The sequence below is a fragment of the Corvus kubaryi genome, unplaced genomic scaffold (genome assembly GCF_017639235.1).
Source record: "Corvus kubaryi isolate FWS band 111438036 unplaced genomic scaffold, C.kubaryi_AGA036_p1.0 split3-37304, whole genome shotgun sequence".
Lineage (NCBI taxonomy): Eukaryota > Metazoa > Chordata > Aves > Passeriformes > Corvidae > Corvus > Corvus kubaryi.
Genome location: NW_024582087.1, coordinates 852,484 through 880,413, shown reverse-complemented (window position 1 = coordinate 880,413; position 27,930 = coordinate 852,484). Strand labels below are relative to the sequence as shown.

Here is a 27,930-nt window from a genome sequence, read left to right as displayed (position 1 = left end):
AGGGATGTCAAGTCATTGACATCCCTGCTCCTCCCTGGCACCCGCTTGGTGCTGAGCCAGCAGGTGAGAAAAACCCTACTGAGACACCAAAATATTCCCCAAACACCTCGTTTGTCCCAAACTTTGGCCATGACAGTTTCGGTTTTGGAGCCACCGCCGCCGTCTCTCTGGGCACAGTGGGGGAGATGCCCTGGGGATTTTCCTTCTCTCCCTTCAAACCAGACACTGCAAACTCCACACCTCTCACTCTCTGCCACCAAGGGTTTGTTTTTTTTCACCTTTCCAGCCCTCACTCAATCCCTTCCTCAGCAAACACCCCAGCCTCCACGCCGGGCTTTTCCCGACGTTCCCTGCCAGCCACAGCGGCACTTTCTGTCTCAGCTGCTCCAATCCCACGGATGGCAACACCACTCCAGGCAAAGTTTTTTGCTTAAAAGCCTGGCTGATGATGCTTTGCAGGGAGTTATTTGCCTTGTACCTTTGTGTTTCCATCTGCCTGCGCTGATGCTGCTGGAACAAACCCCGGACTCACTGCTTGTCAGGGCTTGTTTTAGCTCCGAGTCCTCCTCCCTGCCAGCTCCCAGTGTGACATCCCAGCTCCCAGTGTGACATCCCAGCTCCCAGCCTGTCACTCGGCCACTGCCTCGATCACAGCCACGAGCCCCAGGTCTAATTAATGGAATAAAACGTGTAAAAGTACTAAATCTGCTCAGACGTGGCAATTCTATCACTTCTCCAACGCTGTCACAGCACGAGTAAAACTGACAGCAAGGAATAAAACAGTTGCGTCTCTGGCATTTTTTATTACTTTTAATGTGCTGTCCTTTTTTTTTTCTGTGAGTTACTGGAAATTTAAATTATAATGGTATGCTTCACTTAAAGAAAGTATCCATAGCAACAGTGGTTGCTAATCTAAATTATTGCAGGCTGATCACTTCTCTCCTGGAGTCACATCACACGCCTTTCAAAGGCAGTCCCAGAGGTGCAAGATTTTAATAGAATTTTTTTTTTTAACCTTTTTTTGCAAATAAACAAGCGAATACACAGCACTTTCTCCATCAATGCAATACCTACAGAAAGATCTAAAGTGAGTAAGTGCCAGCTCAATTTGCTACTCAGAGAGGGGGGCTCCAGGCTTGCTCTTGAATCAGAGACTTTTTCCTCTGAGTCAGTGGTTATTCCGTGTGAAACTGGAGAATTTCTGTGCAGTTCAGCTGCTGGAAATTCTCTTGAACAGGGGGAAGGCAGCAGGGGAAGATCACTGAGCCTGCAGCATCGGAACTGTGCTTGTTTGATTCCAAGCTGGCCATGGGTTTATTTCTATTTTATTCTTTCTACTTGACAGGACAAAGGGAAATGGATGAAAACTCAAAGAAAGTGGGATTAGATGAAATATTGGGGAGAAATTCCTTCCCTGTGAGGGTGGGCAGGCCCCGGCACAGGGTGCCCAGAGAAGCTGTGGGTGCCCCTGGATCCCTGGAAGTGTTCAAGGCCAGGTTGGAGCAGCCTGGGACAGTGGAAGGTGTCCCTGCCCATGGCAGGGGTGGAATGGGGTGAGCTTTAAGGTCCCTTCCCACCCAAACCATTCCATGATCCCCTAGAAAACAACTTCTGCTTGACATTTCAAAGGCGATGGGTGAGAGAACACCCAGGTATTTTGCTCCCTCCATCTGTGGCTTTTGGGCTGAGGCAGTTACAGCTTTCCACCCTTAAACAAATTCCTTCGCTTTCATCACGGCAAAAGCCCGAGTGATGCACGCGCCGAGCTGTCAAACGTGAGAAACAAACTCGCTGGAAGAAATAGAAAGGCTTTTTTTTTCTTTAATTCCAATCTCAATTATAGGAATCAAATGCGTCATCTGGATCAATAGTAGGTTGAGATTGCTCAGCCAGGAAGAGTTTAGATATAAAAAGCTGCAGCTGAGAGCCTTCCTCCGAGCTCATGTGTTATTGTAAGTGAAACGATGACAGTGAGCCATGTTTGCAGCCTCCCTTGGACAGCTCAGGGTAAGAACAAAGCTTTGATCAATGTCCTCATGTGCAGTAACAGGATCCTGAGCCCAGCCAGATCTTATCGTGGTCAGGAGCAGCAGGGACTCGCCTTTAATGTCCTTTGATCCCCACTGCCCCGTGGTCATCGCATCCTGCGGGTCTGCAGTTCACACAGATCTGTTTGCAGAGAACGTGCAAATCACAGGGAAAAGAGGCAGCCTTTGAAAATACGGGATATTCCTGCTCACTTAACCTCTGTCCAACAAGAGCTGATGTGCAGAGAAGTGGCTGTGGCTCACCCAGCCCAAAGGGAAACGTTAAAAACCGGGGAAGTGTGTCAGAATTCCTTGGGTGATTTGGTCGGTTTGTAAGGAAGGGTGGAGGTGGCTCCCTGTCCGTGGAAAAGGGGAGGGCTGCAGGTTTTGGGCACGGGGTTATCAGGGTGACAGCAGCAGAGGCAGTGACAGGAGCCAGGTGCATCTTCCGTCAGCGACTTTCAGATCAACTTGGTTTCACATGGGAGTTAAAAACAGTCAGCACAGAAGGTGGGTGGTTGAAGAGGGTTGAGAATGATGCAAAAAATCTGCTGGACCGGCAGATCCGGCTCAGGTTTGAAAATCACCCTCTCCACAGCTCCCGTGAAATCACCTTTTAATGAAGAGCCTGAAACAGGAACCTGTAATTTCGTGGTTGGTGCACGAGCCAGAGGATGATCCAGCTGACTCTGGCAGAGCTTTCCTGCAGCTGTGGTCCAGCTGGAGTCAGGAATATTTACTGGCTGTTGAGCATGGCTCACCCAGAAATCCACAGCCCTGGCCTGCAGAGCCAGGCACGGAGCTGGAGCATCACTGCCCAGGCTCAGCTCCCTCCCAGCTGTTCGGCATCAGGTCAGGCTTCCCCCTCCACAGCTGGAGCCCTTTGACTCACAGCTTCCCCAAGTCCACCTCCTCACCTCTCAGAGGAACCAAATAAATCCCAAAGCCACGGCCACAGGCTCTGGAGAGGATTTGTCACTGTGGTATGGGGCTGTGCTGCTCTGCTGGCGATTTGCTTCTTAAATGAGGCCAGATTTGATCCCCCACATTTGTGTTTGAGGTTTGATGGGTCCATGAGAGTTTGGGGGGCAGTGGGTCGGCAAAATGTGGTTGTGTGTGAAAAGAGCCAGTGCTGGGCAGGCAGGAGCTTTGCTTTTAGGGGACATGAGAGGCTGGACTTGTTTTTCATGCTGGTTAAAGCATCGTGATCCAGCCAGCGGCTGGTGGTGTATATCAAGATTAAATTGGGGAAGGTCTGTCAGAATCTGGGTCACCTGCTCCTCTGTGGTCTCCCGTTTATATTTCGAGCTGGCCTGACTCACGTCTGTGGAATGCGATGGGAGAAGTGGGAAAGCTCCTGGTGCAGTTATTCAAGGGCTGCAGACAGGTAGGAACACACGAGGCATTTGCCAGCCCTGACAGGAGAGGCTCGGCTGCCACACCGGCTGTGCATCACCGCTGCTTCCCCCTGCCCCTGACGCTTTGAGCCTCTCCAGTTCTGCTTTTCGCGTCCTCAGGACGAGAGCGTGAGCTCTGAGGTGGGGATGAGACGGAGCAGCCCAGGCTGGAGCTGCTGCTTGCAGTCCCGGGCGTTCCCTGTCTCGTTACCCCCATTGCACGAGGAGGTGCACTAGTGCCGAGCCCCAAACTGCATCCCTTCCTCTCCCACCTGACACAGCAGCTCAGAGAGCTGCAGACAAGTCTAAAGCTCAGTTGTTTGCTCAGAGGAGAGGTCTGGGCTCCGGCTGAGTGCCCGAGAGCCCCGGGGAGAGCTGCCCGCGGCTGCCGGAGCCGCGTGGTGCCAGCGCGGGGCTGGCCCTGGGCACCGAGCCCTGCGCTCCGCAGCGAGCCCGGGCTCACGGCAGCCCTGGCGGTGGAGGAGAGTCTGGGACGGGGCTGCTGAGGGCAGGGAGCAGGCTGACCAGCCCCAGGGGTGCTGTGTGTGTCCCCACGCCGCCTCCTTCGCCCGTGTGACCCCGCTCTCAGCCCCGCTGCGGTGCCCTCATTGTAACCCGCAGGGAGGCAGGGGTGTCCCTGCCCTTGGGTTGTCACTGCTCCTCCGGTGCTGGCCCTGCCAGCCTCAGTGAAATGTCATTGAATCCGTCTCTTCCGAGTGATTAACCTCCCTCAGAGCCTCAGGATGAGCCACACGCTGGGCCAGGAGCTGGGAAATGTCCAGGCTGAGCATCCCAACCTGCCCCGTGCCTCCTGCCGCAGCTCCGAGCGAGCGGGGAGTGACAAAGGCTCCTTTAAAGCTGCCTGCCCTGATGAGCTCGGGCTTTATCTGATTTGGGCTATCTCAGGGACGTGCTGGAGTGATAACACAACACATTATCTGCAGGGGAGCTCCTGGCTGTGTGTGAGAATCAGTAGCGGGGGGAACCATTCTCAGCGCCTGCTCTGGCTGCACGGACACGGCTCAGAACCTGTGCCGAGCTCCAGGCTGCCACCTGAGCTATCAGGGCTCTTGAAAGCCACACACAGCTTTTCAAACTTGTTTTTTAAAAATAATTTCCTCTCTCTGAAAGGCCTCTCCAGCCCTGGCACAGCCCCGTATTCCCTCTCCTCCTAACAAAGTTTGATCCAGCAGGTGCCAAACTCCTTCTAAAGAGCAAGGAGGTGGCAGCTGCCTCGAGAGGAAAGCCCCTTCCTTGTGACCCGAGTGCCATCAGCCATGTGATCATCAGCCCCTGGGTTTTCCTGCTGTCTCTAGGACTCTCAGCAAAGGATGTCTGAGAGCTTAAGTTCCTCCTCTTTTATCTCTCAGAGCTCAGAGCCAGCACCGGGGTGTTCTAGGATGAAGTGCAAAGAGCCCTGAGCAAGTTTGGGGGAAAGCTTTGGAAGCAGCCCGTCAGCCAGGCATTAAAGGCTGAGCTGGGTTTGCCTTGGGCCGTGCACTCACAGCCTTCCCTGGGCTCTGCAGGCTTCTCCCAGGGTTTGGGATGCTCCTGGGTGCTGCAGCTCCGTGTCCATCCCACAGAGGAGGAGTCCCAAATCCTCCCTCCTGTCTGTCACACGGCCCAGGGCTGTCCCTGAGGGTCACTCAGTAGCCTGTGCCAGGGTGATGGCTGGGACGGCTGACAGATGGAAGCAGACACAAAGCAACAACCTCAGATCTGCAGAGGTGACATCGCTCCTCCCTCCCAGGCAGCTAAAAATGAGCAATTCCAGCCTCCCTCCCCACGTCCTGCACAGCATTCCTTGTGCTCCAAGGGACATCAGCCTGTCCCAAGCGTCTCTGGCCTCCAACAGACCCAACACCTGGGGGAAAATCACCAGTGGAGAGTTGGCATTGCAGTGACCCAGGCTGGACCATGTATCCCACAGGTCTTACCAAGAAATTTTGAGGTTTTTTTTTCCCTTCCCAAAGCCAGTTCAGGAGGACACAGCCATGAGACATAATTTCCCTACCTGTCCCTTCCCCCAAGACTCCTCGATCCTCCCCTCCCTCGCATTCCTGATGCCCGGCAGGTATTTTTATAATCCCGTAATTGTTGTTTTCCCCAGCTCCCATTCTCTGTGTTCCAGCCTGGCCAGAGCCTTTCCCATCTGCATGCAGCCTGCGTGGCTGGAGCAGCCCCTCGGAGACCGGCACGAACACCCGTGAGCTCGAGCAGCACAAACGCCTCCTCTCCCCTTCTTTGGGCACTGGTGTGAGCTCACTGCTCGCCCACACATGGGGTGGGGACAGGGACAAGGCACCGACCCGGACAGGAGCTGTTGGGGTCCCTGAGGAGGATCTGCTCAGGCTGGGTGAGGATCAAGGGAAGATATTTTTGTTTTTTCCACATGGATTAAGCATTGCTCTGCATGCGGTTTTAAAGGAGGAAAAGGAAAGATGAAATAGAAGTGGTTCTGTGGGTGCCTGTAGGAGATTTGTCATTTCAAGGGATCTCTTGGATAATGTGGAATGATGAGTCTGAGCTGGGACCACACGGAGACACCAGGAAGGAAAAACATTTCCCTGCTTCACACCAGCAGCATAAAATTGTTTCATTTTCTACCGACCCAGGAAAAATTGAGAGGACACTGAGGGCATTTCTGAATGGACCTGGAGGGTGAAACTTCCCTCTCCCACCAGCAGCAGGGGCTGTGCTGGCACAGTGCCACCAGTAAAGAGCCCTCATTAGGTCCTGGGTGATACTGGAAGAGAAAAGCCCTCAGTCAGGGGAGTGCCGAGCCCTGCCCAGCGCTGGTGCCGTGTCTGTGCCACAGGACGTGTTCTGCTTGCGGATGCCACGAGGAACACGGGACATCAGACTGGCAAAATGACAACAATTCGGTGCAGACCTCCCCAGGCTCCGGTTAAATATAGTGCAGACAGTGATTCATCCCAGCCAGCTTGGGAGTGACCTGTTTTGCAGGTCGGCACAGATGAACTTCACCCTCAAGGTGACTGAAAAGTTATTTTGGGCTGCAGAGAACCCTCTCCTTATTTCAGTGTTTGCCAGGGAGTTGGTGCAGTGCACAGCTGAAGGGGGTTTGGCCTTGAAGATGGATATGGGCACCCAGGGAAAAGCTCATTTTTAAAACAGAGCAACAGTCCTGCCTTTCATGGGGAAAAAATAACCTGCAGAATAGGCCTGTGACAGCAGCACGTCTGCAAAGTGCGCGTTCATCTTCTGTCACAGCTTTAGCTGCCGCCTTCCTGTGATCATTTAAAATCCTAACTCCTGCTCCTGGCCTGGGTTCCAGTGGTGGGACACAGGAACTCCCACTCTGGGAAGGCTGAGCTCCACGGGAGCTCTGTTTTCCTGGTTTGGTTAATGGCTGGAGAGAGAAAAGGGTAACTCTGTAATTTGGCAAAGCAATGCACAGCCAAGCGCTTCAACAGCTTTGGCTCCTCTCCACAGGGAACAGAAATATATTTATTGGAATATCTGCCCCATTAACCTTATCTTTCCTTCTTCTCTACACATTATTGACCTCTTTGAAGGTGTTTTAAATTCTGCTCGCCTCGACAGCCCCTGGGGAAGGGCTGCACCTCCCAGGGATCTGTGCAAAACACGGGAGGAATTTCTCCCAGTGGATCACCTGGATCACTGCAGAAAGGGGCTGGTGGCACCTGAGAGGTGCCAATAAAACACTCTGTGTAAAAATCTCCACAGAAGATTCTCCTGACAGGCTCCACCCTGAGCCACTGCACAGCTGAGGGATGATTTCAGCCCAGCCTTAGAAGCCACCTGAGGATGGCCAATGGATGCTGCTGGGAGCTGGATTTTCATTGCCATTTTAAAGGACTTTTAGCTCTCTGGAAATGCTTCTTTTTTCCGCTATAATGGCAATATTTGTGTTATCCCATTCAAATGCTCGGAGGTGTTCTGATTTCTCTTGGCCTGGCTCATAGCAGCCCGGTTCAAAGGCATTAAAGGGAAATGAGCTCGGCACCAAGGGAAGGGGGGAAACACCTTTCCCTCCAAGAGGGATCTGTTTGCTGGCTCTGGGATGGCACAGGCTGCTCAGTGACCATGTGCAGGGCAGGGACTCTGCAGCCAGCTCAGGGTCTCTCTGCAGCCCTTCAGGAGCACAGGAAACAGTTGAGAGGGGCTGCAGGTTTGACCCAGGGAGTTTATCAAGGCTTTCCTACACAGAGTCAGAATCCAATTAAAGTCAACAGGGTTGGGCAGTAACTTATCCTCTCTGTGGACAAATGGCCAGAGGAGCTCTGTGGCTCATGGAGTTATCACTTGCCATTAGGTCTAATAACTCTGATTAATCTGACCCAAAAGGGTTTTATACTGTTATCTCTTGGTGAAAAAACCCCAAACCTCTGACAGCTGATTTGATAAGGGTTTTTGCAATGTCCATAAACTGGTGGGGTTTAGTCTTTGACTTGTCTCCTAAAAACAAATGTCCTCTGTGCAGCTCTCCACATGGTTTATAGGAAATTGGGGGTTTTCCCCCCAGTAATTTTAACAGATTGCTACAGAGCAGTGAATTAACCCCTGGGGTCTGCTAACCACAAGCTGGAAATGTATCCTAAATTATTGTAGCACTTATCTATTAGTCCAGAAGAATTCGCACACTGATCCTCATCTGGAGCTCTCCGTGTTGGGAAAGATCCTCTTCAGACCCGACCAGAGCTGAAAGCTGCCCCAGCCCTGCTGAAATCCCAGTTATTGATGAGGGGACAGCCCAGGCAGAGGGGACAATGCAGGAGCTGTTCCTGAGGAGCTCTGAGGCATGGCAATGTATGGCTGTGCTTCATCTTTGGCCAAAACACAGAGCAGAACTGAAAGAATTCTTTTTCTTTTTGCCTTCTGGTCTGTGGACAGTGAATAGGATGAGCAGAAAGGTTTCTCCTCCCCTCCTCCCACAGGAGGATTCATCTCCCCAGCATTTGGAGATGTTGGTCCCTATTTTCTGGCTTGCCTTGAAGTCCACTTGCAAATGTGTTTTTATGATGAAAGAAGGGGTTTTTTTGTGAAATGTGCATTTGTTTCAACGTCCTTGGAGTAAACTGAGCCTAGCCCTTGGAGGAGAGCAGGGATGGCTGCTGGAGTGTGAGGAGGTCTCTGGATGCAGGATTGAAGATGGATTGTGCACGTGGTCATCAAATAAGTTGAAATTCAACCTTTGGGAGATTATTTTCCTTAAAAACGAAACCAGTCCTTCACGACTTCTACAAAGCCCAGCAGTTTCCAAAGGCATTGCTCTGGTTGGCTCCTTCTGTGGCTGGAAAATTCCTGTGTTTTCTCAAACAGGGTCCCCTGGCTCATTTCTGGGCTGTGCTTGGTCCCCACCGATGTCTGAGGACATTGTCACCTCCTGGGTTCTTTCCAAACAGTTCAGGGGTCTGCAGACTTCTTAGGAAACATTGAATAGCCAGATTTTACCTGAAAAAGAGAGGAGATCTTCCAGCTCCAGACAACTCCAGACAGAATCCTGCCACAGACAGCAGGTGGCTCATTCCCAGGGGCCATCGGGGCCAAATCCACTTTGGATTGACTCCAGATGCTTCTTTGACTCAAACCAAATATTTAAGTTTGCTTGAAGATCGTTGGGTTTTCTTAATTCCTCTGTTTGTCCAAGACTGGGTTTGTTTCTCTTTCACCAAGTTCCTCCCTAATTTGCCTTCGGGTCTGGTTTGCCTGAGCTGCATTTCCTGGCAGGTGAAGTCTTTGGCTGAAAATTATTCTTAGACCTTTCCCACTTGGGATCTTATTTCTGAAGCCATCTAAAATAGGCTGTTGCTCCACATTCGCAAGAGCAAACTCATGGCATTCCTCTGGCCCTCTCCTTATTTAAGCAGGGGAAAATGGAACACAGACGTTCTGATGATGCTGATTTTAATGAAAAAAAGGGGGGAAAAGCTGCAGCCTGCTCCATTAGTCACCTGGTGTTACAGGAAAGTAATAAATTGAAATGTTCCTGCTCTCTCCTCCATGCACCTTATGTTGTGTTTCTGCCTTTGTACTATTTTTCAGCGTGTTTGATATTTTCCCTGGCACACAGGAGGCAGGATTGCTGAGATGTAGGCCTGTACCATAATTAAGCAAGATTCCTCCTCCTGTGAGAGCTCATTCCTACACAATTCCGGTGTGAGGGACTCGGAACAGGTTGTTATCTCAGATGTGAATGGGTTTTTTCCCCCCTCTTCTGGGATAGAACACGAGTCTGGCTGAGGTGATGGGCTTTACGTTGTGCAAATGTCTCCCTCCTGCCTGCAGAGAACCGTTGGAATTCTCAGCAAGGCTTCTGTGCATCCCTAAGTGTGACTCTTAACTCAGATAATTAATATCTTCTACGTAGAGAAGAACGTGGAGTTAACAGCAAAGCAGCCAGACCTGCAGATCAGCGTGTGATGATGCCCCTGAATTCAGAGCTTTTTGGGGCTAATTATCCCATTTTCTGTGGCCCGAATGTGGCTGTAGCATTTCTGCAGCTCCAGGTGAGGCAGCTGCTTTCTCTGCCCTGGCCATTCACTCCTGACTGGCAGAGAGGGGGCTGAGGAACCCCTTTTTTGCAGGTTTAGCTCGCTAAAATTCTCTGAATGAAATCAGGGCAAGCCCCACTTCCAGTTTATCCACTTCTGTAACTTCAGCCTGCAAGGGTCCTCCTCGGCAGCACAGGATGGTCAGGAGGTGCTGAGGGGGTCATTTGAAGGAGGAGGAGAAAGGCTGCTCCAAAGAACATCTTTCCACGCCTTTATCCTTCTCCTGCCTTCCTTTCCCACTTTATCCATCAGTTTTCCCCCACCTTGTGCGGGTCGGCGCCCCAGGCTGTGTCGGCTGAATTCCTCTGGGTTCTCCATCCACCCCGCACAGGTGACACTGCTGTGGTTGGATTACCATTACAATTCAGCCTTTCAGGTGTTTAGTTAGAGTAATTCCTGCCCAAACAACGCCGGTAATCCCTCAGAACGTGGTTTAATCTGACAAGCAGTCCTGCCCCTCACTCCCAGCTCCTGGAGTAACTCGAGGCAGCAGCACTCAGCACCCCTGCAACGCACGTTCAGGGAGCAGATAACGAGCTGCCTTAATTACCCAGCCTTCTCCGCAGCCTCCTGTCCTCTGCTCGTATTTCTAAAGCCTTAAAATAATCGATACCACACAGATTTCTCCTGTCCAGAGTCATTACAGGTCATCAGGGATTGTTTTGCTCATTCTGCCCGCAGTGGAGATGCGCCCTGCTCGGAGAAGCTCCGGGCTGTTGTTTGCAGAATGCCTCGGCCAGGTTTCAGTGTCTGGGCTTCCCCTTGTCTGATCCCAAGCAGATAAACCAGGGGCAGCTGCAGTGGGCCTGACACAATTAATAACACCAGCCCGTGCCGCTTTCGGGGGAGGAACAGCGGCTTTGGAGGCTCTGTCCTTCCCCAGACATTCCCGGCTGGACCGCGGGTGAGGCAGGGCCGGGTGGGAGCAGCGGGAGCCGCTGTCCCAGCGGGATGCTGAGATCAGGCTGCGGAGAGCTGAGCCCCAAACTGGGCTGCACGGCCCTGTGGAGTGTCAGAAATGCTGGGAGACGGCTCCTTGTTCTGTCAGCCCCGTGCTTGTTCCCCGGGAGGGGAAGGATCCCTTCGCTTCCACGGCTGGCAACTCCAGCAGGGTTTGCTGTCACCGCCTGCGCTTTGTAGTAGCTATCAGCAGGGTTTAGGTGTCTGGTTTACACGCTGGGGCTGCCCTGTTGTAGGGATGCGCTCAGATGTACGATCCCTTTCCACTACAGGGGAACAAGGCTGGGTTGTTGGGTTGATTTTCTTTTCCTTTCCTTTTCGTTCTTCCTTTTCACTCCTTTCCTTTCTTTCTTTTCCTTTCCCTCCCTTTCATTTCTTTCATTGACTCCCTTCTTTTCCCTTTTCCTTCCTTCCTCTGGCCTCTCCTTTCCCCTCTCCCCCTCTTCCCCTTCCCCTTCCTTCCCTCCCCATCCCCAGGCTGTGTTGGCTCTGCCCCTGCTGCCACTGCCACAGAGCCTCTCTCCCATCTGCCTGCTCCATCCTTTCGTGGCTGCGATGCCCAAAAATCCCCGTCTGGAGCCATTCTGGGAGCCAAAGAGGGTTTCTGGAGTGCTATTCCAGCACTGGGATTCATCCTGGCTGCTCCTGCAGCCAGAACCAGGAGTGTTTTCTGCTCTGAGAGAGGAATAAACATCGAGGCTCTTTACAAGATAGTCTGGAGGCTCGAGTGCAATAATCGGGCCAAGCTCCTTTGCCCTGAGTGTCATCTATCACTCTGTAGTTTGCTTCCTCACAGAAAGGTGGATATTAAATTCTATTTTTCTTACGCCCATTAAAAAAAAAAAAAAAAAAAAGTAATTTTCTCTAAATTATTTCTTCCAGAGCTGCTAAAAAACAAGAATTATAATGCAGCAGGACCCCCATTTCCCCAGTAATTACACTCTGCCTCCTAACTCCTTCAACACCAATTTCTCGATTTATTTGCCTTCCGTCTGGAACTGCAGTCACAGGCAGAGCTGGGCTCTGTCTTATTATTGCACAGACAAAATTGTTTTTAAAATGTAATTAAACATTTACCTTGAAGACAATGCTTTGTCTTCTTTAAGAAGCATAATATCTTAATTTAACCTAATCTAGAAAACCTTCCATTTCCAAGCTTTTACCTCCAAGACAATGTTATGCTAAACACAAAGCAAAACAAAAAGATTTCCTAATTTAACCTAATTAAAAGATAAGCCTCCAACTTTTCCACCGCCGCTGCCTGGAATGAGGAGCGAGGCTTTGGTTTGCTCAGAACTGTCTATTTTATCATCCCTCTGGTTTGTTCTCTGCTGTCGATTTTTATTTATTATCCTCCTTGATGCCCCCAAATCCTCTTAGGAAGTGGAGCTATCCAACCTTTCCCATCCTGGGGCCATCCCTAAGAAGATCAAGGGACCATCACCACTGGAACAGCAGAGAGTTTTGGTTTGGTGGGCTTTTCTTTGGTTGGCTTGGGTTTTTTTTTAAATAAGGATGAGACAAAATGCAGCCTGGCTGCTGTGTGAGGTTTCCCCAGGGAAGAGGAGGTTTAAGGAAGGTGAAGGATTATTTCTGTTCAGTCCAAGGTGAGGTGTGGGGAGAAGGCATGTGGGAAGCCCACGGTGAGATGGTCTCTGGCTGGTGCTGGTCCCCGGGGGATGCCCGAGGTAGAAGCCCTGCCAAAATCCATTCCTGCTCAAAATAATGGAACTGGCAGCTGCCTCGCAGGGTTCTCCCCTCCTCCCGAGCAGAGCCAAACCCTCCTTCGCAAGCCGCTCCCGCGGGCCGTGAGGAGCCTGTGGAGCATCTGCCGTGCCCCGGGAGCGCCGGTGCCAACCTGCCAGGACGGAGCAGCCCCATCCTGCCCTGCTCTCCCTCGTGGTGCAGCCACAGGGCAGGAAGGGAGAGCGGCTGTGCCAGGCTGGCTCCACCAGCTGCTCCGAGCAGAGCACGCCGTGCCCGGGCCATGGTGCCCGCCTCTCCCTCACGCTCAGCAGGCCCTGCCTGCGAACCACGGCGGAAAGAGCGATTTCAACCCCAAATCATCGAGATGCAAATCCGCCTCGGAGGGTGGCCACCTTCAAGGTCTGCCGGGCAGCCACTGGAGCTAAAAAGCACCACGGTTTTTTGGGGTTTATTTGGACTAAACCTGCAGCAGCTGTGGAGACGAGGGGAAGGTGAAGTAAGACGATCGCCAGCCTGGGGTCAAGGGCAGCTGCACAATCCTGTCATGGCACCTGCTTTATATGCCTTAAAGCACTTTTCACAGGAAAATGACAATATTAGCTGTGTTTCTGATTCTCAGAGAGCGTGGGGCCCTGCAGCACGCTGCCGGCAGCCCCAGCCATCAGCTCAGGTATTTGTCCCCCGCGGTGCCGGTTATTGTGCAGGAGGCACACACTGAGCGCAGGCAGACGCAAACAGCAGATGATTTCTTCCCTCGTAGCTCCAGCTCCTTTCCAGCCTACAAAATGTTCCCTTTTAGCTCTTCCAAGTTTAGTCACAGCCGTTCCCTGGTGGCTTCGTTCACCCTTTCCTGGGAGCCTCATCCTGTCCCCCTCCACCCATCCAGTTATTCCTGAGGGGTTTCAGATGCCTCTGGCTGTGGGTTATGCCCCTTTTTTACCTTTCATTGCTAGTTTTGCCGGTTTGAGTGCGTTTTTTGTTACATTTACGAGCAGAAACTCCGGTTCACTGTCTTCCCCTCTGGTACAGTACTAACTCACAGGGTCACTCAAATTTACCTGGTGACACGTTGAAGGTTAAGGTGAGGATTTAAGGATTTGGGATTAAGATGTGCTTCACGGCACTTGGACCATGGGCTCGTATAAAAAAAAAGGGGTTCCCAAGATGTCTCCAGCCCCTCTCCGAGACTCCTGCTCCCCTCCTCGTGCCAGGCAGCGAGGCAGTGCCCTCAGGGCCGTGGAACCCACAGGGTACGGGGCCCTTCATGGGGGATCTGTGGGTAAATCGGTGCCTCAGATCCCTCACGGGGCATGAGGTTCGGGAACGGTGGCGCCAGCCCTACCCACACCTGTCGAGCCCTCACAGCCTCTGGAGCCGCCTCGCGCCCGCAGCCCCTTTTTAAAGTAGCGGCGCCCCCCCTCCGCCAATCGCAGCGCGGACGGGGCGTTCCTCGCAGCCAATGGGAAGCCGCGGCTGAAGGAAAGGGGCGGGGCCACCGCTCTCCGAGCTCGAGCCGGGCAACTGTGGTAAACAAGGGGGCGTGGCCCGCGGCTATCCTGGCGCGGGCAGCAGCCAATGGCAGAGGGCGGGGGAGGCGCACCAGCCAATAGAGAGCGAGGGCCGGCGGAGCCGCGCGCGCTGATTGGCTGGCGCGGGCGCGGAGTGACCGTTGGCGGGAGGGGGCGTGGCGGGGGCGCGGCGGGGGCGGGGCCGGGCGCTGTCGCAGTGAGCGGCGGGGCGGGCGGGGCTCCCGCGCTGCGCGTGAGGGCAGCGGGCAGCGCTGCCCCGCCGGGCCCCGCGCCGGGCACGGAGCCGGGCGAGAACAGAGCCTCCCGAGTAGCTGGGCGCAGTTAGGTGCTTCCCTCCTGCATGCTCGGATGGGCAAGGAGAGGAGCTGTCCCCTGGAGAGCGCAGCCTCTTCCCTCTCCTAACTGAACGGGCACCCGGGAGCGCTGGCAGCAGCGAGGGGCTGTCGCTTTTGGGATGAGCGGGCAGGACTGAGAAGATTTTGCTCACTGTAGGAGCCAGAGAGGCTTGGATTTGTCAGAGGGGTGAGTAAACAGCGCTAGGGGTAGGAGAGCGTCCGCCCCAGCGGGTGTGACGGTGCTTGGGGGCAGCGCTGTCCCTGCCCGCAGGAGAAGCGGCGATTTGGGGGTCGCACGTAGGGTTTCAAGCCGTGTCCTGCTGCCTTGCGGGGTCTGAAAGTAGAGCTCTGTCTCTTCCACAAGGAGAGGATTTGTGTGGGGGGGGGTATAGATAACTCTACCAGACAGAGATTTGGGAGAAATTTGCCGGGATCTATTTAGCAAAACCAAAACCCGTAAATTTTTGTTGTTGTTGTTGTTGTTACTGTCTTTTTCCTCAAGAAGCTCAGCCCGAGCCGAGCTTTCCGCATGGCTGGTTTGCAGCCCCATCGTCCCCAGCCCTGCGCTGGCGAAGGCAGCTCCTGGCAGAGGAGCGGAGCAGCCCCGTCCCTGCCTGCCTGCGCTGTCCCAGGGCACCCTGCCTCTCCCGGGGTGTCCCAGAGCACCTTGTCCCTCCCGGGGTTCTCCCTCTTGTCCCCCGGGCTGCCCCGCCAGCAGAGCCCGGCATCCCGGCGCTGGAGGGGAGATGGTGCAGAGCTGGGAGCTGCTCGCAGACCGGAGAGCTGATGCCAAGTCCGGACAGAGGGAACCGAACTAGTGCCGCTGGAGGGTGGGGGACCGGCCGGGGACAAAGGCTTGTCTCGCCGGCCGCATCTTTGGCGGTGTTGAATGACCGCGCTCTTGTCTCCCCCCACCCCGCAGAAATGCTGCAGCATGAACCCACCGCCGCCTAGAGAGACGGGCTCGCACCGCCCCGGCGCCGCTGCCTGAGCCAGTGCCGGAGCACCGTCCGGCCGGGAGCCCGCACCGGGACCGTCGCCGCTCGCAGCCCAGCCCAGCCCAGCCCAGCCCAGCCCCGCGCCGCCGCTCGCCGTCCGGCCCCGGCGGGATGCGCTCGCCGCCGCCTTCATGCCGGCAGGGGGGACGCTGAACCGCCGCTCCGCCCGGCCCGGAGCCACCCACGTGCGGTCCCCGGTGAAGGCGGCCGGTGGTGCTCAGGGCGGGCCCCCGTGAGCCTTTCGCCGCAGGAGCCAGCGGCAGCCCCCGGCGTGGCGGCGGGTCCCGCCCGGCGGCCGCGATCCGGTGCCCCATGGTGGTGCTGCGGAAGCTGCCGGGCATGCCGGGCTGGCCGGCGGCGCTGGGGCTGCGGCTGCCGCAGAAGTTCCTGTTCCTGCTCTTCCTCTCGGGCCTGCTCACGCTCTGCTTCGGGGCCCTCTTCCTCCTGCCCGATTCCTCCCGTTTCAAGCGCCTCTTCCTACCCCGCCGGGCCACCGCCTCCGCCTCCTCTTCATCCTCCGCCTCCTCGTCCTCAGCCTCCTCCTCCTCCACCCGCGACACCGACCTGCCCCGCAGCCCCCCCGCGGCCGCCGAGCCCCGCCACGCCAGCCCCGCCGCCCCGCGCCGCCTGCGGGAGAAGCTCCGCACGGCCGCCCGCATGGCCGGGCCGCCGGCCCGCACCGCGCCCGGCTCCCGGCAGCAGGTGCAGGGCGGCGAGAGCCGAGCCCAGCCCGCCAGCGCCGCGCCCCCGGCCCGGGAGACGCGGGCCCCGTTCCGCTTCGACTACGAGCGGTTCCGCCGGAGCCTCCGGCACCCGGTGCGGGGCGGGCGGCCCGGAGAGGACCCCGAGACCCGCGCCCGCAGGATGAAGATCAAAGAGGTGGGTGAGGAGCGCTCGCACCGCGCCGGCAGCGCTCACGGCCGTGTGCCCGCTCAGTGCTCCCTCGCCTCCCTCCGTGGCCCCCTCGGGCAGTTCTCGCCTCACCTCAGTGCTCACGTCCCCCCTCGGTCGGCTTTCACCTCGCCTCACAGCCCCATCACCCCTCAGTCAGTCCTTGCCTCCCCTCACAGCCACATCGCACTCAGGCAACCCGTGCCCTCAGTTTTCGGGGCCATGTCCACCTCAGCCCTCACATCTGTGTTCCCCCTCAATCAGCTGTCACTGCCCCTCGCAGCCATGGCCCCCCGAGTCAGCCATCGTGCCCAGGTCCCTCCTCAGTCAGTCCTTGCCCCCCTTCACAGCCATGTCTCCACCTCACTGCCCCCACTCTCCTCACCCACCCTTCACCTTGCCCCCATTTCTCACACAAGCTGCCCGTGTCCCCTTCTCCCTTCTTTTCCCAGGGAAGGTGGCAGGAATTGGGGTGTCCCTTTCCAAGGGAGTGTCCCTGTCACTGAGCACACACCTCCACGCACCAGAGAGGAGACGTTGGGGCTGGCTGGTGGGGTGTGACTGAAATTAGGGAAATTTAAACGTCAGCTTGGTTATTAGGAGGGGAAAAGGGTTATAGGGGGAAAAAACTCACTTGGTGGAAGATGTTTCTGGTTGTGCAAGAGGCTCCATCTCTTGGGGGGGTCACACAGAAACTGGGAGGTGACAGAACTTGGCTGGTCCACAGGGACGGAGGGATGGGACGTGCCCGCACAGGAGTCGGGGAGGAACGGGAGGCTCTGTCCCTGTAGATCCCTGTGGGACTGGCACTGGAATTGTCACCCACTCCCGGGAGCTGCCCTGGCCCTGACCCCGCTGAGGCGGGGTAGCCTCGTTGGGGGGGCTCCGGGGGTGTCAGGGCTCGGGGGGTTTGGCCCCGTGCCTCCAGATCGTGCATAAAAGCCTGGCAGCCTCACAGACATCACGGAGCAGGCTGTGACCCAGTTAACCAGGTTTGTGTGGGATTCGATTGTGGCTGTCGGATCCTTTGCCATGATGGATAACCAACTTGGAGGGAATTTTGCTCTCGGAAGAGGTGCCAATAAGTAAAAAGCACAGATTTAATTAAGCAGAGTATAAATTTCCTGGGTCTGTGCTCTCGCAGAGGTGCAGGCATCCAGCGACGGTGCTGCCCTGGGTTGAAGAGAGAATCAAGTCAGAGAATAATGCACCGAGGGCTTTCATCCTCTCCAACCTGCCTCTGAAAAACAGTTTTTAAAGCTCCCCTCCCGCTATCTTTGTCCGGCACTAAAACAAAGGCTGCACCTCTGGTGAAATTCCAACTCCTCTGCCAGGCGACCAGACACAACGCACCCAGGGGTGCGGGGTTTCTTTATCATCCCAGGTGGGATTGAGCCATCCTTTCCTGCTGCAGGGTGTTTGGAATATTCCAGCACCCGGCCCTCACGTGTGCCTGGATCTCTGCAGATTCCCACCTCCAAGGTGTGTCAGGCAGCACGACATACCCGGGAATATAAGCCAGCTTCCACTCTGTGCAAACTAATCAAATGGAAAAAATCAAATTTAGGGGAAGCGAGTGGCATTCAGTCCTTCATTTGGAGTTAATTATTTTTTAAATATAGCATTATTTCAAGCTGTATGGATTCAGCCCCATCTGTTTCTAACAGCCATAATCAGTGCTGGGTAGCAGAGTTAGAGTTTTCAGGGATGAGAATCCATAAATATTAGTTTTATGCTGACAGCTAATTACTCTTCAAACAGAGCCCTTATTTCTTAAAAGTGCCTACACTTCTGTTTATTCAGAGAGAGAGAAACAAATATGGTGCTGAGATATGAGGCTGAACACGCCGAACAAGGGAGGGTGGTGCAGCCTGGGGAAGAGATAAGGTGTGTCTTTTTTTTTGTTAATCAAAAAGACAAGAGGAAGACAAACCAGGAAGGTTGGAAGACAAATGCTGTGTAAAAAGAAGCAGATGGAGGGAAAAAAAATAATTGCAAGGAAGAAGTGATGATACAGCCTTTGGATTAGCAAATATTGCTCACATGATGTGAGATGCCAGCAGGGCAGGGGGTGGCTTTGCTGGCTGTTCTGAGGTGTGTGCAGTAGCTGCAAGTGGCTTTTCTCTCCTTCCTCCAGAGCTTTAAGTCCTGTAATTTGCTAAAACGAGTCCCAAACTGTCCTTGTGCTGGAAGCTTTGTTATTTTCTTTGCCTTCCCTCAGGCCATTCTCACAGGTCAGCACCTCTGTAAGGGGGAGGGTGGATGTGGACGGGATTTGTTGGTGTTTTTTTCCCCATCTGCCTGCCAGATGAAGGCCAGGAGGAAAAACTGGCGTGTGATCAAAGATGCCCAGAGGTGATGCCCAGCCTAGAGAGTTGGAGCTTTCTGTTTTCCACAGGACCCTTCAGTCTGAGGAATTCCAGCCAGGAATCCGAGCTGCTGCCCATTCTTTCCCACCGCCTCTGAGCTGCCTGATGCTTCAGCTAAAGAAGAGGCTGTTCTGTGTGGAAGGTGTCAGCTCACGTAGCCCTGCTAGACTTTTCCTGCTTGAAAATTAGAGTGTGAAGCCCTGTGGCCTCTTCCACTTTGTTGCTGTTTGGGAAAGCCCTGTGGAGCGTGAGGAGCACTGGAGCTCTTTGCAGAGTGAGGAGCCAGGCTGGAGTGGATCTGCCTCGCTCATTGCTTTGCGTGCCACTTCCTCGTGGTGCAGAGAGAAAGAGAGGGGGCTCAGCTGCTGGAGGTGGCACGTGGGAGTCTGTTAAGAGAGTAAATGCTGCAGAGAGCTGGGCTGATGTGTGTGTGCAGGTACCTTTGCCTCATACAGACAAGTCCAGGGGTCAGTTAACAGTTGTTTTCTCGAGAAGTAAAAAAGAGAGCACCTGTATTGCACAGCCTTTGCTGCTAAAGGTCACCTGGAGAACGGTCTGGGATACACTGCTGTGTGCTCCTGTGGGCAGCCCAGGGCTGGGGCACTCTGACCTTTCCAGGAGAGCTGCAGAAAGCCAAATAGCAAATCTCCCCATGCCGCAGGTTGGGAAATTTTGGGACGGATTATTCATCTCTTAAGATGACCTCTGGAAAAGGTATTAGTTGTGTAATTGATCAGTCAGGCATGGCTTTGGGGATTAGCTGATTTTTTACAAGTGCCAAATACAAATCACTGATGCTCAGGAAAAGAAGAGAAGTGGTTGTAGCTGGCGAGTGACTGCAGAAATGCCACAGTGGGATTCCATATTTATTTGCTCTCAACAATTTCCAGATCAAATTGGCTCAGGGAAAAGTCAAAATTATTTCCCCTCCAACTGCTGCCTCTGCAAACTCAGCCTCAGATCTGAGGAAATCAGACCGTGTGGTTCCTGCCTTCTGCATCGTAACCAGTAATAAAGATTTTGCTGGTGGAGCTGAGCTGACAGTTTTGCTGATGATGGATGGAGCCAAACAGGCTGCTCCTTGCTGCACTCCTGCTGCGTTGGACTCATAGATCTCATAGGTGGGGGAAGCAGTGGGGAGAGAGGGAAGAGCATTTCTTTGAAGTGGTTTTATACTGATGCCTTTTCCTGGTCTTAAAATCAAGAGTCAAACACGGTTAGAAGGGAAAAAGGGGTTTTACCTTGGTATTTATTTTAAGGATCCTTAGGTGCACTATGTCCAGGTCGAATGCACTGAAATGCACCCCACAATGCCCCCCAAAAGATCGCATATGTCATTATAGATGTTACTAATTAGCAGATCTATCAAAGATTCCCTAATGAGAGGCTCGAGTGAGCCCCCCTCCCCAAGGAGCCTTCCCCTGGATGGTTCTATCTTGGTTTACAGAATGTGTTCTGGAGAGGACCTTGGGCTCTGGGGCACACTATCCTCTACCTACGAAGCTTCTGAAATGTTGAGTCTCCTGGCTGAGCAAACAAGGCCAAGAATGGAGGCAAAAAGCACTAAGAATACAGGAGTTGTAAAAAGGTGTAACAGGGGTATAAAAGAAAAGGCAAAAAATCATCATGGCATCAATACCAACCCTGCTAATGCCAACCACTGGAAGGAGCCAGAGCAGAAAGCTCATCATTAAATGCTTCTAGCTCAGCCGTGGGGTGTGAGAAAAATGTGGTCAGAGAGATTTACTAGTTTTTCTCCTCTGTTTTGGGTGCAAAAGGCATGTTTCCATGCCTGAGGTGTGGGAATGCCTCATGCCTGAACCTGGCAGTGTCCTCTGTCCCTTTTAAATAAGGGAATGTGTCAAATCCAGGCAGGGATTGTACCCCTGGGTCTGACACCTGCAATCTTGTTTCACAGTGCAGTTCTCTTCATCCTGGCTTTTCCTCCCATCTCCACCTGTACCTGCCTCACCTGGCTGTCGCCTGTCCTCTTCTAACACAGCTCTGAAGATGTGTTTGCTCTCAGAAATCACCCCCTGGGGGGAAGGAGGCCACCACAGCCGGTGTACACAGTCACCCTGCAGTCACTCTACACATCAGCAGGTGGATCAGTCTTTCAAGCACAAATATCTTGACAGTTTATCACTAAAAGGTAATTAGCAAGAAACAGGGACGTTACCAGGAGCTCGGCTTCTGCACCAGGGAAGTCCCTTGGTGTTGGTTGCTGAGTTCCCTTTGTGTGTTTTTGACAGTTGTGACTGCAATGAAAAAAGTGCTCATTTTTGGGGCAGAGCTGGGGAAATGCTGCAGGTTGTCCTGGATTTGTGCCACAGCCCTGACCCCTGCCAGGAAAAGTCTCAGCTCTGGTGCTGGTTGCCTCTGGCACACCTGTGTGGGTGTTCTCCTGGAGCTCACAGGTGCACTGGGGGTGGGCTGTGATCACCAGTTTGTCAAAAGCAGGGCTCGCAGCAGTTCTCAGGCCGAGCTGGGCTGTGAATCCATTATTGGTCATTTCTGACCATCTCCTTTCCACAGCCAGCAGGACAAAGATGTCAGACTTCTCCCTTTGCCTGCACTGTGCAACTTTCTACTCTTCCATTTGGAGAAAATGCCTTTTCTTGCTGTAATCTGGGGCTGAGCAGCACTCCAGGCCAGTCGTGTAATCTGTCCGTGGTTTCGGTACGTGAGGAGCACCACGCACAGTTCCAGCTGGAAATGCACCTCCCGTGCACATCTTCCTCACTGGGGCACGTGGGAAATGCCTGATCCTGTGTGCTGGTCAGATGGAAACCCAGGGACTTCCAACAGACTCGCGCAGGCTGCTGGGGGTGAGGAAACCAGTTCTCAGTAAAATATTTACTATGATGGAGTGGAATTATGATCTCAAACCAGTCAGCTGTGCTGTGATCAGATTGTGATTCTTTCTCTGGGGTAGAAATACCTCTGCAAGAGAGAATTTCTGTGCAGTTTGAAGCACTGGCTGGCTCCAGCCTTGCTGGAATTTTCCTTTGCTGCACACTCCTCATGCATTTATTTACCGAACCTGTGCGAGGGGTACTGTAGTGTAAATCCCACAAATGGTGCATGCAGTGGGTTTTTTGCTTCAGTAGCCTCCGGTGGATTCATGCAAACAGAATTTAGACCTGACCTCGAGCCTGTTTCAGCTGCAGGGGATGCAGTTAATTGACTAAAAATGTATTTGTTCTGTTGGTAGAGTGCATGAGCACAGGAGATGCCTGGCGTGCTGTGATCAGCGCTGCAGAGCTGCTTGCCTCAGTGGTACCTCAGAGCTCTCCCGAGCTGAGGGCACTGTGGAATTTGGGAGTGCTCTGCAATTTGCAGACACTTGCTCTTCTCTTCCCCAAATCTAGCACTGAAAGCACTTGTTCCACAACAGCTAAATTTGATGCTAGACTGGTTTCTGAACTGCCTCTTACAGCCAGCGCACGGCTCCAGCACTGCAGAGTTGTTGGCGTGCGGGTGATGAGTGACTGCGAGTGCTGGGCGTGGGGAGATGAGTTTCTAGGATGCTCACAGATGTGTTGTGCTGAAGGACCTGCACCTTCCTGAATCCCTTCAGGAAATGCACATCAGCTCCTTGAAGTTGCTTGGATTGGAAGCCAGGTTTAGGGCAGGGGGATGGAGCCTGGCTGTGAGCTGTCGGTAACATCCTGCTGTAACCTCCCTGCTCTGCTGACAGTCTGGAGCCTGTGCACGTCCAGGTCTTCAAATATTTACTAAAAAGCAGTCACCTGCATTAAGATTCCATCTTTCCAGCCAAAATTTTTGTGGGCTCATGATTAACTTCTAATCAATGATTAAATCTGCCCCTTAATGGGAGAAAGATTTTCGTGCTAAGTGTTCTTTCCTTTGGTTCTGTATGCAAGGCTTTGCCATGTGAGCTCAATCCATCATGTTTGGTTCACTCTGTGATTCTGTTATTGTATAGATTGTTTATCATTTTGATGTTTTTGAATATGTTTTCCTGTATTGAAAACAATTCAGATTTTAGATGGGGAGGCTGAGGGGGAGAAAGGGAAATGTACCTTAGTACTGAATGAGAGACTGACCTGAATATAAAGCTGACATGGAGCTGTCAGAAGGAGAAGGCAGGAAGGAATATTCACTCCCGTGGTGGGATGAGGAAATCTTGGTGCTGGGAGCATTCTGATTTCTAAACTCAAGGAAGAGACTACATTTACATTCCCCAGAAAAATACTTTTCAGTGGATGCTGTGAGTGGATTTGGCATGAGGAGCACACACTGCCATGATTGCTGTCTTTACTCTGGGTCCCCTGGCACTCGAGTTCATCATCTGACACCACATTTTGGAAGGGCTCCAGAGGAGCTGTCGTGGGCAGTGGTGTCTGTGAGCCACACATAATGTGAGGGCTTTGTGCATGATGGACCCAGAGCATGGCAGGAGACAGAGCACAGTGGGAACTGTGCTGGAGGACTGGAAAATAAACATCCCCTCTTTATGGGACAGGATGGCACTCATTTGTACCCTGGCTGAAGGGGCAGAGCACCCTCTGGTAATTAAAAGCAGGACACTTTGTGTTCTGTTCCTGAGGGCAGATCCATCGTGGCACCGTGTGGAGCCAGCGGGCACCTCTGTGAAATGGGCACACAGTGCTTAATCCCTAATCCAGCAGGGTAATGTGCAGCAGGACTCTTTCCTCCTGGGCTCTCCAGCATTCCCTGGGAGGACACTGGAGCGTGAGTAACAGCGAGAGGTTGCACTAAACTGAAGTGACTTCCGTGCTTCCCTTTTGCATCTCCTTATCCTGACAGCAGAGCTGCAGGGTCCCCTGTGAGAGTGAGTGTCTGCTGCGTGCTGGAGTCAGAGGAGAGCCGTGCAGCAGGTTTGGGAAGGGGAGGTGTGTTTGCGAGGCTTCTTCCCTGAGCCGAAAGGTAACGGAGTGCAGCTTTCTAGGAATGGGAGCCCTGCGTGCTGAAACCCCCTCGTGTCCTTAGAGCTGTCATGCAGCTGGGGACCTTCCCCATCCTTGTGTTTGGGATTCCTTCTGTGTCACCCGTCCCTGCCCAGTGTCCCCCTTGGCTGGGCGAGCCAGAGGCACCGATCCCGGCCGCGGTGCCTGTTCCTCAGTGGAACAGCAGGAACCTTGCACTGGCCCCCTCAGTGGGGCACTCTGGGGGTCTCCCAGTGCTGGCAGCTTGCACTGAGCTTTGGTTTCTCTGTGACCTCTCCCCTCTGTCAAACCCAATTGAAGTTTTCCAGCTCAGGAGTTAGCGGGGAGGACGGGCAGACGACAGCAGAGCAGAAAACGGTTCCTGGGTTTATTTGAGCTAATTGTTCTGAAGGCTGGGATTGAGTGGGAGCCAGGAGCTCATTAGTTCTAATCTGGCCTCCAACACTTGCCTTGCATGGCCCTAGAGCTGTTGTTAGATTTCCTCTCTTAGATATTGCAAGAATAAGGCTGCGAAGAATATTAAAGGCAAGAGATGGAGAAATCCTGCAGCATCTCGTGCCAGCAGCACTAGCACAGGATGATGATATATGGTGAATGTTCCTCCTAGAGAGTGTCCCTTCCCTTCAGAGGGACTCGGTGACAGAACTCCTGCTGATTTATGGAGCAGGATGGCTCTGCAGGCTGTCTGTGCTGAGAATTGGAGCCGTGTTAGCAACGTCCGAGCAGCCGTGTTTTAAAGCAGGGCTCTTGCTCTAATTGTGTTAACATGATTTCCCTGGGCAGGGAGGGAAGTGCAGAACCGTGTACTTTGCGAAGTAACAAAGGATAATTATAAAGTAATCGTGTTTCATCCGTCCTGAAACCCTCCTGCTGCCTGGGTTAGCCAGCAGGATAAAATACAAATAAAACACTTCCAGTGGAAACAGGATTTCTGGCTCTCCTTCCATCTGAGCCTCATTTTTCTCTAGAGTTAACTAGGAAGGACACGTATTTATGTTGGAATTCAGCGCTGATGAACCCAAACAAACCCTTGGCTGCTTTCTGGTGCTGTTTTGGCACCATTCTCCAGCACCAAGACCATGTCAGGGTTCCTCAGTGCTGATCCACCATGGCTGCGTTCAATTATCTTATCTCTCAGAGGTTTGTTCTGGGTGTTGCTGATCCCAAACAACCAGAACGTTGTTGCTGCTGGCTGTGGCTCTGCCCACTCTCATCCGTGGCTGCAGAGCAGAATAATTTAAAAGGTTGATTTCTGAAAGGCAGCTCTGGCTGGCGTAGGATGAAGCCATAGACAATTCTGTTCTCTATCTGGTTCTTTCATTTCTGGCTTTCAAAGGCTTAAATAAAACTTGGAGTTGAGTGTTTGGGGTGGGATTTGGTAAGTGAAGGCTTGTTCCTTAGGCCTGAGCAGTTCTGTGGGTGCCATTTCTGCACTGATGTGGGGTCTGTGAGCAAGGTGGTGCCTCCTGCCTCTAATTTGGATGAGTCTTTATGGCTCTTTTCTGTAGTTTATTACCCAGGTCCCCTCAGTGCCATTCCTTGCTCTATGCTGTCAGCAGCTCATCAGTCACTGTCGTGTGATGGCTGTGCTGGAGCGGTGCCAGGGCCGAGCCTTGATCCCTCTGAGGATGGGAGGTCAGGCCCAATGCAAGCCAGGCCCCTCCATCCTGCCAGCTGAATCCTCACACTGTTCTCACATCCATTCCACCAACCTCATTTTCATCAGAGATCCGTTGTTTGCAACCTGGTTTGTATGATTTATTGTGGGCTCTGGCACTCTTGGAAGGGTTTATCAGCCTCTGGCTAATAAATTCGCTACTGTGGTCCAAGAATTTCTTGTACCACTTTTGTAAGGTGACAGCTGTGACACGTGGCTCTGGGAAGGCTCTGAGTGAGTTTCTTGTGTCTGTTATTAGCTATTACCTGTGATAAATTGTTGGACTAATCTCAGCTGACTACTTAATACTTGAGAATTGCTCTGTTCCTCTCTTCAGAAGTTCCGATCACGAGGAGCTCTGGAAAAGGGAGAGGACAGCAGTGCTCCAATCTGTCCCTCTGAGCAAGGACTACAAAGACAGATGGGGAGCAGGTGAACCAGCAAGAAATCATTAAACTAAACTCATCCTCCCAGATTTCTCCTGCTAAGCCATCCAAGTGTGAGTTGAAGCACGAGGTGTGCTGGCAGTCCTCAGCCTCCCTCTTTCTCCTGTTCCAGCATTTGGACTGAGACAAAGCCAGTTTCCAAACAGATGTTCCTCCTGCTCCCTAAATCCATTCTCACAGTGCAGAACAGGAGCGATGCAGGATAACTCTTGGCCTGTGTTTACATTTTTTTCTTCCCTTCTTTCCTTCCTTCAGTTCTCCCATCTGCTTCTGCTGTGTTTTGGGCCCCTGAGCCATCCGTGTGTCAGAAGCAATTCACACCTTGTGGGTGCTGGGGGGAGAGGCAGCTCAGCTGCTGGGCCTGGAGCGGGAGAGTGAGACTGAAATGGGGAGAGTGAGAGTGAATTGAGCCTCTGAGGGAACCTGGGACAGGGCTGTTCCCTCCTCATGGGAAGGACTCCTTTTGTCTCTTACGGATGTGGTGGTTGCGAGGCTGATCTTCACTTTTTATCTCTGAGAATGCTTTGGAAACGTTCCCCCGGCTGAGCGGGAGCTCTTCAGCTGTCCAGAGAACCCCGGCTCTGGTGCAGCCTGATTTCCACCCCACACAGTGACTGTCAGGGTGTTGCTGCTCTGGGCAGGGAAGGCTTTATTCACCTGCCTCGGGAGGGCTCCGTGCCAGATTTACACACAGATACTCCGGAGCCTGTTGAGTCTCTCTCTTCCAAGCCCACCCAGGATTCCTGCCATGCTCCCACATCCAAGGCTCGGGAGTACCAAGCCTCCTATCTTCTCTGGTTTGTTTCTTTTCATTATTGATCTCTTTGCCACTTGTTCCCCAGCCTGTCAAACAGATAGGCCCAATTCTAGAGACTTCGTTTTTCTTTTTTCTATTTTCCTTGAAAAAGAAAAGCAAAATGTTTCCACACCTTTTCCTTTCCTTCCCTCTCCTTGCAGCATTTTGGGTTACTTATGGCTACAGCTCCTTTTGAGCATCCCCCTGGGCTGTGGCTCTCCAGAAATGAGAATCCTGTGCAGATGGTATCTGTAGGGGAAGGGAAAAAGCCTTCCCTTGTCATAATGCAGGTCTGTAAAAACAATCCTGCTTCGCGTTTGTGTTTCCATCCCCCTTCGCCTTCAGTGTGGGGGGATTCTGGGGAGGAGCTGATGGATTCTGGCCTGGCTGTTCAGCTGCTGCCCATCACTCACCTGGAATGCTGGGCACTTTCTAGGAGGATTTGTAGTCTGTGTGTAATTAGGGATTTACAAGGCCCGTGTGCTGCACATGCTTGAAGGGAAGTAGCTGAAATGGAAGAGCCCTCAAGGCAGCCTACAGGAATGAGACAGTGCCCAAAATCTTGAGAGCTCAGGGAATTCCCTGCGGGGTTTGTGCTGCAGGCACAAAACCCAGGAGGGGACTCGGAGATGACATTTGAAGGAGTGTCATTACGAGGGAAGTAATTTTTCCCCCACTTCCCTTCCTTAAAGCATGCTGGACTGCAACAGCAGTCCCTGAGAAAAGCCAGACTGCCCAACCTGGAGTGAAAAGGACCTGAAAAAATGCAAATAGCAGTGTCACCAAAGTGTGCTGGTGGCTTTCTGGTCCTGCTGCTGTCCTGTGTGCCTGCAGGCCTGGCAGCAGCTCAGGAGTTGTTGTGTTTGACAGACATCTCCTAATAATACACAGCAAGAGTCAGCTTGGGAAGTGAACCAGGACATTGGGGTGTAAAAACCCCAAACACCTTTTATCAGGACCTTGCATTTCTTCCCTGATTTCCTCACGCTTACAGACATTGCTCAGAGAGCTTCTTCTGCCTTCTGTGGTGACAGCAAGGGAGACCAGAACTATTCCTTTGGTTTCAAGCTCATCTTTCTTCAAGTGTCACCTCTTCAATTTTCAATCCTTCCTGTACCCCGCTATTCACCTTCTCTGAGTTTGCTGCCACAGTGTCTTCGCTTTGGCCTCACACAAGCCCCAGTCAGACCTGCCCTGCCACACTGACCCCAATCCTTTTTGCAGCGTGCCAGGATGACCTGTGGAGTGTCCATCTAGGGACAAACTCATCTCTCTGCTATAACAGGGTCAGCTCCCCTGGCTGGGGCTGCCGGGTGCAGACCGGACATCAGGGGTTGCCTTTTCC

At 53.1% G+C, this 27,930-nt stretch overlaps 1 protein-coding gene across 2 annotated transcripts in view; it reads left to right on the top strand.

Moving 5' to 3' along the window:
* The first annotated feature begins 14,367 nt into the window (after positions 1-14,367).
* Positions 14,368-27,930, top strand: part of MAN1C1 (mannosidase alpha class 1C member 1) — a 56,642-nt gene continuing 43,079 nt past the window's right edge. For both annotated transcript variants that reach the window (XM_042015454.1, XM_042015455.1), the window contains exons 1-2: positions 14,368-14,681; positions 15,417-16,371. In XM_042015454.1, coding sequence (XP_041871388.1) covers positions 15,805-16,371 — 567 coding nt within the window. In that variant the 5' untranslated portion in view covers positions 14,368-14,681; positions 15,417-15,804. The remainder of the gene's footprint in view (positions 14,682-15,416; positions 16,372-27,930) is intronic.